This window comes from Acomys russatus, chromosome 29 (genome assembly GCF_903995435.1).
Source record: "Acomys russatus chromosome 29, mAcoRus1.1, whole genome shotgun sequence".
In the NCBI taxonomy this organism is placed as follows: Eukaryota; Metazoa; Chordata; class Mammalia; order Rodentia; family Muridae; genus Acomys; species Acomys russatus.
This window is the reverse complement of record NC_067165.1, coordinates 39747649-39760028: the sequence shown is the minus strand read 5'-3', so window position 1 is coordinate 39760028 and position 12380 is coordinate 39747649. Positions and strand designations below refer to the sequence as shown.

The following is a 12380-nucleotide window of genomic DNA, read 5'->3' as shown; positions in this document are numbered from 1 at the left end:
GATGATTCAGCAGTTAAGAGCATTTGCTGCTCTCCCAGAAGACTCAAGTTCAATTTCCAGTACCTACCTGCCTGTAACTCCAATTTCAGGGGACCCAGTGCTCTCTTCTAGCCTCCAAAAGCACATGAATATACATGGCTCAGCGCACGCACACACACACACACCTCTAAAAAACTACCATCCTTGTGAGTAATGAAAACAACCCCTCCAATAGTCCACTCAGAAGCCTGTTCTTTTTTTTTTTTTTTTTTTTTTAAGATTTTTATTATTATTTATACAGTATTCTGCCTGCATGTACACCTGCACACCAGAAGAGGGCACCAGATCACATTATAGATGATTGTGAGCCACCATGTGGTTGCTGGGCATTGAACTCAGGACCTCTAGAAGAGCAGACAGTGCTCTTAACCTCTGAGCCTCCTGGAGATTTATCCAATGTGGCCACATCGGGAAGAACAAAGAGGTCTGCTGAGCTCCTCCTCCCGCCTATCTTTAGGGTCCTGACCTGAGGTTTCAGTTTAACTAGAGACTGAGAGGTATGGAGAGCTAAGCAGTACTGCTCCCAATGTGGTCCTGCCCGTCATTGTCTCAGCTGCCCATCATTGACCTGGCTGTCAAGTGATCGTCAGAGCTAGGCCTCAGCCTTTGGCTTCCCCCAGCACAATTGCCTGGGAGAGTCTATTGCCTAATATTAGCTATTCAATAGCTAGTTTAGAAACAACAACAACGGCACTATGTCTCTTCAGAATAGCTTCCCTCAAGGCTGACCAGTGGTGGCGCACGCCTTTAATCCCAGCACTCGGGAGGCAGGTAGATCCCTGTGAGTTCGAGGTCAGCCTGGTCTACAAAGCGAGTCCAGGACAGCCAGGGCTACACAGGGAAACCCTGCAGGAGTAGTCCTTGGGGTTGTTGCTGTTGAAGGCCGCGGCCGCTGCAGGAGCCCAGAGCTCAAGCCACCTGGCAACTCCCCAGCCCGCCCCTCCCAGAGCCGGGGCTCCTGAGTCAGAGCCGAGTCTGCGCCTAGGGGAGGACCATACGGCAGTAGCAACCATGCTGCCTTTCTTGCTGGCCACCTCAGCAGCAGCAGCAGCCCCAAGGGCCACTGCTACAGTGCCTGTATCCACAGCACTGTCCTACAGGGCCTGCCCTTTGGGGGAGTCCCCACCGTGTTGGCTCCAGACTTCACGTGCTTTCTGCCCTGCTGTTTTTATTCTCTATCCCCCAGAAGGTGGCCTGGGACTATGACCGCTGCAGACAGTATGGCATCAGCTATGCATGGGGACAGCCATGACTGGTATGAACGTCTCACCTTCGTCTCCAGCTCCGTCAACTTTGACCAAAGGGACAATGGTTTCTGTTCCTAGCTGACAGCCATCTTCAGGGTAAAGGACGATGGGATCCGGGACACGTGTGGGGGCGATGTGGCGCACCACCCGTCCTTCCAAAGACACATCACTGGGTTGCTGGTTGTCATGGGCGTCCTCTCCGTAGGCATCGTGTTGCCTGTCAACTTCTCAGGCGACCTGCTAGAGATCAGCACCTACAACTTCGGGAGGACCACCATTGCCACCTGGAGGCTCAATTTTCTTAATCAATATATTTTATTACAACTTATTAACCGAGCGTATGTCACTAATAACCTGACTAACCAAACCAACAGGAAAAGAGGATTAAGGAACACAATAACAAAACCATAAGGATATCAGTTCTGAGGAGCGATTCTCCTGCCGTAATCCACAGGATTTCTTCTGCTGGAACCTAGAGTAACCAGAACCCAGAGCCTCAGCAGGAGCCTGGAGCTCTGGGAGCGTCTCGAAGTGGAGCAATGAACAGACAAATCCATCCCAGGTCTCCAAAGGCCCCGCCTCTACTTTTCAGCTCATTTATATATCGCCTCCCAGAGTCTGTTCACGGGATCTTTTCAGCTGGCAACAATCAAGCTCCCGCACGAGGTGGTTGGTCTTCTAGTGAATTAACATCACCTGTTCTCTCACGAGACTGTTCCGATCCCACACTTGGGATCCTAAAGAACAGGTTTATCTCTCCTTCAAAACCCTATCTTGAAAAACAAAACAAAACGAATAGCTTCTCTCCGCTCAAGATGGTCATGCTCATGGCTTAGGGAGCTCCTCCTACATGAGACAGCTCCTCGGCCAGTTCGACCTTTGGGACATGCTGACATCCCCTTGTCCTTGTGAGCAGGTGCTGGGGAGACAGGAGACCTGCATGCTTCCTGCATGGCATTTCACGAAGGCAGAAAGGAGACTCTCAGTGGGTAACCAGTTATGGAGGAGTGGGCACAAGAAGCCATTGTCACACCAGGTGTGGCAGCGTTGCACACTTTTAATCCCAGCACTCCAGAGGCAGAGGCAGGTGGATTGCTGTGAGTTCAAGGCCAGCCTGGTCCACAAAGCGAGTCCAGGACAGCCAGGGCTACACAGAGAAACCCTGTCCCCAAAAACAAACAAAAAAGAAGAAGAAGAAAAAAAAGAAGAAGAAGAAGCCATTGTCACTTGTTCCCATGCCACTAGTACGGAAGTTGCTCTTGCTAAAAATCCTTCCCAGTGGGAAACCTAAACAAACTCTGGGCAGCCGCCTCTTCCTAAGTTTCCAAGGGCAAGATCCCACCAAAGTTCACCTGAGAGCTAATGAACTCCTGGCTAATAAGCGCAGGTGCTCTTCCCCAGCAGGCTGTGTGTGGAAAGCCTTTACCCAGCAGAGATGGGAACACCTTTCTCTAGTCTAGGCTGTTTGCTCTAGCCTTTCCCCAAGGCCACCTGCACTTAAGGCAGAGTGGCATACAGCAGGTGGAAGGGGGCAGCTGGACACTCAGGTGAGGATCTTGTGACCCTCCCATCCCTCCATGGTGGGGGATGTAAGCTGTCAACGAGCCCAGCTAGAATAATCATTGCAAGGGAACGCTGCCTCACATCGTGAGAAATTGAGTCAGGCCATATGAGGCAATAGCACCTAGCCGTAAAGAGTTGCTTGGCCCCAGTCTGACCATTCTGCTACCCCTGCAAAAAACAACAATATGCTGAGGAATTGAAAACAACCTACTCTGCTTCCTGTAAAGCCATAAAATAGTTATAGAGCTGGCAGCTCCCCTAGCCGTGTATGTGTGTGTGTACTACCTGACCCCAGCCCCTCCGAGCATACTCAAGTCTCATTCTTTTTTTTTTTTTTTTTTTTTTTTGGTTTTTCGAGACAGGGTTTCTCTGTGTAGCCTTGGCCATCCTGGACTCACTTTGTAGACTAGGCTGGCCTCGAACTCACAGCGATCTGCCTGCCTCTGCCTCCCGAGTGCTGGGATTAAAGGCGTGCACCACCATGCCCGGCTCATGCTTTTGTTTTTTTCAAGACAGGGTTTCTCTGTGTAACAACCCTGGCTATCCTAGACTTGCTCTGTAGCCCAGGCTGGCTTGGAACTCACAGAGATCTGCCTGCCTCTGCTTCCCCAGTGCTGGAATTAATGGCCTGCACCACACACCCGGCTGGAACTCAGGACCTTTGGAAGAGCAGACAGCGTTCTTAATGGCTGAGTCATCTCTCCAGGCCTTGCTGAGCCTTTTTAAATTGATTTTAGTGTTTGCCTGAGTGCGTATATGTGTGCCACACACATGCCTGTTGCCTATAGAGCGAAGAGGGCATCAGAGCCTCTGGAACTGGAGTTACAGATGGTTCTGAGCCAACATGCCGGTCCTGTGGATCCAATCAAAGCCTTTTGCAAGAGCACCCAGTGCTGCTAACCATTGGGCCACCTGGCCAGCCCCTTGTTTGTTAAATGTTTTACTACATAGGCCAGGCTGTTTCTGAACTTAGCTCTCTTGTCTTAGCCTCTTGGGAGCAAGTGCTTGGGTGACAGCTGTACACCATGAGCCTCTTGTTTTCTTTTTTCTTTCTTTTTTGGTCTTTCGAGACAGGGTTCCTCTGTGTAGCCTTGACTGTCCTGGACTCACTTCATAGTCCAGGCTGGCCTCGAACTCACAGCGATCCACCTGCCTCTGCCTCCCGAGTGCTGGGATTAAAGGCGTGCGCCACCACGCCCGGCCTTTTTTTTTTTTTTTTTTTTTTATGTTTTCTTAAAATACATTTATTCTATTACACATGTATAAAACAAACTACATACATAAAATTCTGGCAAACCGAATCTAAGATCCCATCAAAAATCTCATCCATCCTGACCAATAGGCTTCATACCTGGTGTGCATTCTTTTGTTTTTCCAAGCAACTCTATTTTGATTCTGAGTTTAAAGTTTTTCAGCAGGAAAGCTCCTTAAACACGAAGAGTAAACTACACAAAATGGCTTCAGGAAGTCTCCGAAACAGACAGGATTCGCTAGGACCTTCCCTGTCTGAGTGAGCAATAAAAGGGTTAGAGTCCCCCTTAGACGGAAGGACACCAGGCTACAAAGAAGACTCTGAGGCCAGACCAGCTGCCCAGAAGAAGCAGAAACCAGCTGAGCTGCCTGGAAGAGGTTTAGACCAAGTGCCACACCTAGTAAAAACCCTCTCCAACCTGCTGAGTTGCCTTCCGGCTGTGCAGTATGCTCCAGATTCCTAGCTTTGTGAGCTGTTATCCGTGCTGGGGTGGGCTTTGGTGATGCAGGTATCTTCGAGTATCTCAGTATCTGGTTTGTCATAGGTTCCCTATCTGGGCTGAGTAGAAGTATGTGTTTTCTTCCCAGGAAGAATTTTGTTACAATAAAATGAGAAAGATAAGGAAAGGAGATGGCTCAGTGGTTATAAGTACGTAATGTTTTTCCAGAGGACCAGAACTCCTCTTTTGGCCTCTCTGGGCACCCATACACACATTCCTGACACACAAAATAAGGTCTTATGCCAGGTGGCACACATCCTTAATCACAGCACTTGGGAGGTGGAGGCAGAGGAAGGTAGGTCTCTAGAATTTGAGGCCAGCCTGGTCTATAGGACAGACAGGGTTACACAGAGAAACCCTGTCTCGAGAAACAGAAACAAAAACAAACAAAACCAAGTAAAATAACTCCTTAAAATTATGAAAACTCGGGCGGGCAGTGGTGGCACACGCCTTTAATCCCAGCACTTGGGAGGCAGAGGCAGGTGGATTGCTGTGGGTTCGAGGCCAGCCTGGTCTACAAAGCGAGTCCAGGACAGGCAAGGCTACACAGAGAAACCCTGTCTTGAAAAACCAAAACCAAACAAACAAAACCCAAAAACAAGTCAATAAATAAGATCCTGGGAAAAACTCACACTTTGTAGGAGGTAAAAACCACTTCCTGTACAGTGGCAAGGGTAGCCTAAGTTTACCACGGTGGGCAGGCAGGCAGAATGGGAGGAAGGAGTTAAGCCCTAGTTTTTACAATGCTGGGCTAGAAGCCAGGGCCTTGCATATGCCATGCAAGTGTTCTACCACTGAGCAATGGCATCTCCAGCCCCAAATCTTCATAGAAAACCAATCAATGATGGCAGACACAGCCAAGCCGACAGTCATTATGTGGATTTGTTATTTAGAGAATAAAAGAACACCCAAACCAACACTCTAGATGGCTCTGTGGATTGGTGCGTGGGCTGCGGCAGCAGATCCAGGATGAGTTAAAATCTACAAGACTAGCCTCATTTGGGACGAAAGTCACTATCTCTACTTGTGATTTTTCTTTTAAAAAATTTTTTTATTAAGCCGGGCATGGTGGCACATGCCTTTAATCCTAGCACTCAGGAGGCAGAGGCAGGTGGATCACTGTGAGTTTGAGGCCAGCCTGGTTTACAAAGTGAGTCCAGGGCTACACAGAGAAACCCTGTCTCAAAAATAAATAAATAAATAACTTATTTATTTATTACGAATAACTTATTTATTTATTTAGTTATTACGAATAACTTATTTATTTATTTAGTATACAGTGTTCTGCCTGCATGTACACCTGCACACCAGAGGACATCAGATCTCTGTGGAAAGGACTGTAAGCTTTGTCACAGGTGAAAGCAGTCTTGGAGGGCTTTGCCCTTGGACACACCAGGGATACTCCCTGAGATTAACCTTGAGATAGACTGGGTGGAGCCATCCTGGGCCTGGAATTCAGGAAGCGGACCTGGGGACTCCACCTGGACTATTGTGTTTCTAGGGAGAAGGAGACCTCCCTTCGCACATGACAGACAGGCAAGCGGAGGGGACAGAGAGAAGAGCAGCAAGGTCAGACCGGGCATGGATCGGAAGGAGGATCAGCGAACAGTCTGGACCAGTGCACAGGTCAGAGACACCTAGGGACCCGTCCCGTGGAACGGATACTGGAAGGTTCATTCTTTTTTCCCGCTTGTGTAAGCTAGTTGGGTTGTATAATAAAGTTTAATTGTTAAGAAACAGAGCCAACAGATCTCAATATAGATGGTTGTTAGCCGCTATGTGGTTGCTGGGAATTGAACTCAGGACCTTTGGAAGAGTAGACAGTGCTCTTAACCTCTGAGCCATCTCTCCAGCCTCTACTTGTGACTTTTCAATCAAGGGCCCTATGAACTCTTTCTCATGTTCCATTCACAGAACCCAAGGAAACAACATGTACTGGATCATCAGAGAACATTGCAAAAGGCAGAGGACAGTGGGCGGGCACATAACCTAAATTGCTCTGGTCACTGTCCCAGGCTTCAGCAACCTGGACTCTCAGGTCTCTGCTTGCAGTGTGTGCAGAGGACTAGCACCACCCCTCTAGACCCTTTCCTGGAGGCCAGAGATCTGTCTAACATTAATTACCTGGTGGCCTGAGTGCAAGCTTTCTGTGTCCCACTCAAAGCACCTTATTAGCAAATGACACAAGTCACTCCTTCAGGAAATCCCAAGGGTATTAGGAAGCGTGGCTGTAACCAGGGACAAAGACCAAATGAGTGAGTTATAAAATAAGCACGTGGAGCCAGGCATGGTGGTGCAGAGGCAGGCGGATCTCTGTGAGTTCGAGGCCAGCCAGGTCTACAAAGTGAGTCCAGGACAGCCAGGACTACACAGAGAAACCCTGTTTCAAAAAACCAAAACCAACAAAACAATACACACAATAAAATAAGTGAAACAGATGGCTTCCCAGACATCAACCCAGGACTCACTGCTTCCCCTGAGAAGCACAGAGGACTAACGGAATCCTTTAAGCAGGGTCGGGTTCATTGGACAGTTTTAAAACTCTAGGTAAGGTTTCCAGATTGCTGTGGTAGCACACACTTTTTTTTTTTTTTTTTTTTTTTGAGACAGGGTTTCTCTGTGTAGCCTGTCCTGGACTCACTTTGTAGACCAGGCTGGCCTCGAACTCACAGCGATCCGCCTGCCTCTGCCTCCTGAGTGCTGGGATTAAAGGCGTGCCCCACCACGCCCGGCTCAGCACACACTTTTAATCCCAGCTCTTAGGAATTTGAAGCCAGCCAGAGCTAAAGAAACCCTGTCTCCAAAACCAAACAACCAGACTCTATTCCCCAGTATAAGCTGGTCTATCCAAGAATCCCACATCTCTCCATCAATAGGCTCAGATGCCAGGGCCTCCTTTTTCAGCTGAAGGTGAAGGCTCACAGTCAAAGCAGGCAACAAGCTGCAAGGCAGGTGGCTGGGGGAAAGCCCTTGGTTTTTGCAACTGTCTCTCTTGCCCCTGCTACCTCTGATCCAACCTGGACACTTGGTTTAGGGAACTGATAGGACTCAGGTCACAGTGCAAGTGGGAGGCAGATGAAGACTGGACTCCAGGCTGGTTCCAGACACCCAACTTAGGGGACTGGGGGTTGTCCCCCTGCTCCCTTCAGTACTTCTGCCTCAGGCTGGAAGATGGTGGTCTACAGTCCTCTCGCTGGGAGCCCAAGTGTTTGGACTGAGCTGCAGGTGCCATGTGCAGTGTTTTCCTGCCTCCTGGCATCAGGCCCACAGCAGAGCAGTTCTGTTCCCCGCTACTTGGGTAGGCAGGCAGGAGTATAGGATAGAGCGCTTCGAGAATGGGCACCTAAGAAGTTAGGCTGTAGGGCTGGAAGATGGCTCAGTGGTTGGGAGCAAGGTCTGCTGTTCCAAAGGACCCGGGTTCGATTCCTAGCATCCACATGGCAGCTTCCAACTGTCTGGAACTCTAGCTCCAGGGGAGCTCACACAGACATACATATATACAAAACACTAGTGCACATAAATTAAGTCATTAAAAAAAAAAAAAAAAAAAAAAAAAAAAAAAAAAAAAAAAAGGACCAACTAGCTCACTGGCATGTGGTCTGTGTGCCAGACCCTGGGTCCCCAGAATTACTGTCAACACAGAGCCCTCTGTGGCTGCTCAAGTGAGAGAAGAGATTGTAGTGTCACTCTAGTAGGGGACAAACCACCTCGATGCCTCTGACAGCCTAAAAATTTCCCACAAATTCCCCTCTACCTGCTGCTTGGCTAGGGTGGGGAAGGGGCTGGTGACTCCTGTTCTGGCAAGGTTTCTGTGCCATCCCTGGGCAGGGAGTGGACATGAAGACCTGTACCTGGCTCCTCTCTCCAGAGCCCTGGTTTTGCCAAGCAAGGGGCTGAGGTGCAGCGGCAGGGTCAGGTTCAGCACCTTGGAGAGAGAACAGGCCTGTGCCTGTAACCTCTCTCGGAACCTGGGAGAGCTTTGAACTCAAGTTTAGTTGGACAGTAGATTGCCTGCCTGAGCAGGCATGATGAAACAGGTTCCAGGTGATGGCCTCAGGCATGGCCCTGCCAGTCCCTGCTGGGACTGCCTCTAGTACCAGGGTGCAGAGTACTGCAGACCTGCAAAATGCCCAGTCTTGGAACACTGCAGGGCAGTTCAAGAGCTACAGCTTCAGGTTGCCATACCTGGACCGTTTATCCCTCACCACTGGGCACTAGAGGAGGCTCTTTAGCACCTGAGTGAGGGGGTGATGAATTCTGATTACCGGGTTCCTTCCGTGCCAGAGGCCACAGAATACCCCTGCATCTGGCAGTATTGGTGGGACCAGGAAAAGTGAGTGGTCATGACAGCTTGTTATAAATACACGTGTTTTTTCCTTGGGTGACAGAGGGCATAGACGGTACTGTACAGAGCTGGTATAGGCTTGGAGCTGAACGCCACAGAGACAGACAGACACAGAGACTGAGTCCAGGGCAGGCCAGGCAGCATTCTGGGGCCTGTAACACTTGGTTGGTGGACAAGAGTCATCTGGGAGTCTGGGTCAGGGCTGGTGGTCCCCAGACAACTTGGAAGTTCCTTGGTCCAATCCGATTGAGGTCTCGGTGGTCCCTGGGTTCAGCTTATGTCATTCAGGGCCTGGTGGGACATGAAGGCAGTGAGGAGAACGTGTAAGATGTGCAGGACGAGGCCCAGCAGGGAGCAGGGCGGCAGGCCACTCACCTTGCGGGTGAACTCAGGCAATACAAAGGCTGCACGGTGCATGTCTGAGTTATAGTATTTCAGCTGCATCTGCTCCACCTGGGCCTGTGTCAGCTGCTGCACGGGCTCCCGGAAGTTGGTGTTCTGGGGGCCAGGGATGACCAAAGGGCATCAAGACAGGGCTCTCAGTGCCTGCCCGTGCCCTACATTGCAGGTAGCGCCCAGCTCACCGGGTTTTTGCTGCACAGCATGAAGCCAATCTGGCCACTGGGGTAGGTGGGGATGGTGCAGTAGGCGTAGCCCACCACGGGGAAGAGAGATTTGCAGAAATGCCTCATCTCCTTGATGAGGTCCAGGTGCAGCCACTGGCACTCACCTATGGGGGGGGGGCTGTGGGTCAGCCTCGCCACAGGGAGGGCTCCCCCAGCACCCCACTGTGCCCCTGCTCACCCTGGCAGCAGAGGATGCCGTCTTCCTTGAGCGCTGTCTTCATGAGCTGGTAATAGGACTCCTTGAAGAGGCTCTCAGCAGGGCCTAGAGGGGTAGAGACCGTGGCCACCCTGGCTGAGACCTCCGGGCCACGGTCACCCACAACATGGCCATACAGCTGCTTGGTGGCAAAGCATATGTTGTGGAATGTGGAGCCTACTACCTTGGCACCTGGGGGGCGAGGGTCCCTATATTTAACCCTACTCCCACTGTACCATACCACACCCGGATGCTGGCCAGCCAAGTGCAGTGAAGAGGCTGAAGAGGAAACTGAGGCCGCTATAGACCACAGCTAGACCCCCCACTCTCCTCAGGTCTTCACCATCTGTGGTGTCAAGAGAGAATACAGCTCTACTCTGGGGGCTGGTACACGGCGCAGGGCTTGCCCTTGCTCACCCATGGGGTCTGAGGAGTCAGTGATGATGACGTCGAAGGCATCTTGGTTCTGTTTCATGAACTCAAAGCCATCGCCCACATGGAGGGTTAGCTTTGAGCTGGAGTAGCCAATGGCCATGCCAGGCAGGAACTTCTTAGAGACTTCAATGACGTCCTGGGGACGGGGACAGGGAGAACTGAGCTGTGTCAGAGGCTGGGGACTCCTGGTTGGGTCTCTTTGGGACAAGCCCTTCCCTTTGGGAACCCCAGTTTCCACAGATCTATAAAACAGGAGGAACTGGCACCTTAGCCCCCTCACGGGGCTGGCCGGCCCTTCACGGTGTCCAGGCTGCATCTGTCCCATCTCAGTGGGGCTTTCTTGACCCTTTTATATTTTTGAGAAAGGGTCTCATGTAGCCTGGGCTGACCCCGAACTCTAGCTCTTGCTGCTTCTAGCTCCTAAGCGCTGGGTTATAGGTATGTGTGGCTACAAACTTCTTATCAGCCCCTTCCCTCCTGTGTTTTCTGTACCTGGGTGTAAATTGTAGTTGTTGGTGATGTTCCTGGTCCTGCCTGGGCTTTAAGACAGAAACCAGCTCTCAACATAGTAAGAGTTAACACCCATGGTGCTGTCTGTCTGTGCCGGGCTCTAACTACCTGGCTTTCCTACCGAATCATCTCTTCAGACTGAGGAAACAGGCCAAGGAGGAACACTGAGGCCCAGGGTGCAGAGTCAAGGTGGGTCGAGGCTGACCCTGGTGGTTCAAACCCAGGCCTCGTATACAATACCCACCTCATCGATCTCACACTGGACCACAGACTCCACAGAGGGGTGTTTCACCACTTCCCGCAGGACGCCCCCATCTCCACCCCCGATGATCAGCACCTGGGTGAGGGAAGGACAAGGCAGGACTGAGCAGGTCGGCTCCCACAGAACCCGGAACCGTCAGTGCTCCTCCTAGTTACAGGTCTGAGTCACCTTTCTGTGCCTCAGGGTCCTGGCAGCCCAGGTTTTGCCTCTCAGGACTTGAGGAAACCAGCTCCCCTCGGGGGCTCTTCTCATTCTGACTGGCATTTTCTGACAGCCATCTGGGTAGCTTCTGGCCCCACACATCCTCACCTACTGTCACCTAGACCAGCTTTTTAGAACCCTGAGTTCAGAGCCGAACCCGGGGCAGGCAGTGCAGTCGGTACCTTCCGCGGGTTGGGGTGGCTGCAGAGCGGCAGGTTGGCGATCATCTCCTGGTAGGAGAACTCGTCCCTCTCAGTACACTGGATGACGCCATCCAGAACCAGCACGTTGCCGTAGGTTTTACTGCGGGCAGAGTGACAGTCGGGGATGTGGGTCCTGGGGCCCAGGGAGAATGGGTCCCAGCCCGCCCTGGGCGCGCACTGTGGCCACCATGGGGTCCCGGGGTGAGCCGTCAGGGTGACACGTGGCAGGAAGGCCACGAGTGGGGGCTGGGTGGGCCTCGGGGTCCCCTCGGCTGACGTGTCCAGGGAGTGACACGTGGACGCAGGGCCGGGCCTCGGGCATAGCGCGCGGGAGGCGGGCCTAGCGCAAACTTCTGACAGCTGTACCGGCGCGCGGCTGGCGGTACCTGCGGAAGACGAGGATGTCTTGGTACCGCGAGCGCCGGTGATGCAGCAGCTGCTCCACCTGCAGCGACAGGGCCTGGCCAGGCCACAGGCTGCAGGTCTCTCGGAACCAGCCCTCACGGATGGCGGCGGGGCCGGGCGCGGCTGGGCCGTCGGGGCCAGACTCCATGTCGGGCGGCGTGCGTCGCGGGCCCGGGACTGCAGGCCGCGCGGAGCCGCAGCACAACGGGACCAGCTCTGCCCGCCGCCCGCGCCACAACCTAACCCGCTCGGGGGCGGGGCCTACGGCGAGGGGCGGAGCCCAGGCCCTCCAATGGCGACGTGGACCGGCCCACGGCTTGGCCAGGTACTCATTGGCCGCCGGGCAGCGACCAGCGGTGATTGGCTGGGGCGAGCTGTCTGTCAGCGGCAGCAGGGTAGTGCGTCCAGCTGCCGGGCCACGTGGGGCCAAGGGGCCCTGGCGGCGGGAGGGTTCCGGGGCGGGCCGCGCCGGCGCAGGGGTTCGAGGGACGGGGCCTCTAGCCCCGGCTCTTCTCTGGGTCTGAGCAGATCTTGTGTCTAGTCCGGGCTCGTAGGGCACTTTTATTTACTTGCGAGGATTGTCGCGCCATCTGGCTA

At 52.6% G+C, this 12380-nt stretch overlaps 1 protein-coding gene across 1 annotated transcript; it reads right to left on the bottom strand.

The window, feature by feature from the left end:
- Window positions 1–8951: 8951 nt before the first annotated feature.
- On the bottom strand, window positions 8952–11931 carry Srm (spermidine synthase). The gene is made up of 8 exons (XM_051171796.1): window positions 11765–11931; window positions 11358–11478; window positions 10957–11049; window positions 10185–10338; window positions 9750–9833; window positions 9530–9675; window positions 9321–9443; window positions 8952–9236 (listed from the first exon to the last, which is right to left on the bottom strand). Exons 1-8 carry the CDS (start codon window positions 11929–11931, stop codon window positions 9216–9218), a joined length of 909 nt encoding a protein of 302 aa, XP_051027753.1. The 3' UTR covers window positions 8952–9215.
- Between the last annotated feature and the right edge of the window lie 449 nt (window positions 11932–12380).

Bases quoted from the DNA above. Each gene is read 5' to 3' on its own strand.
- Srm (XM_051171796.1), bottom strand. From the start codon at position 11,931: ATGGAGTCTGGCCCCGACGGCCCAGCCGCGCCCGGCCCCGCCGCCATC. The intron at 11,479-11,764 runs GTACCGCCAGCC...CTCTGCCCGCAG, and splicing joins GACATCCTCGTCTTCCGCAG to TAAAACCTACGGCAACGTGC. The intron at 9,676-9,749 runs GTGAGCAGGGGC...CCCCCCCCATAG, and splicing joins CGGCATCCTCTGCTGCCAGG to GTGAGTGCCAGTGGCTGCAC.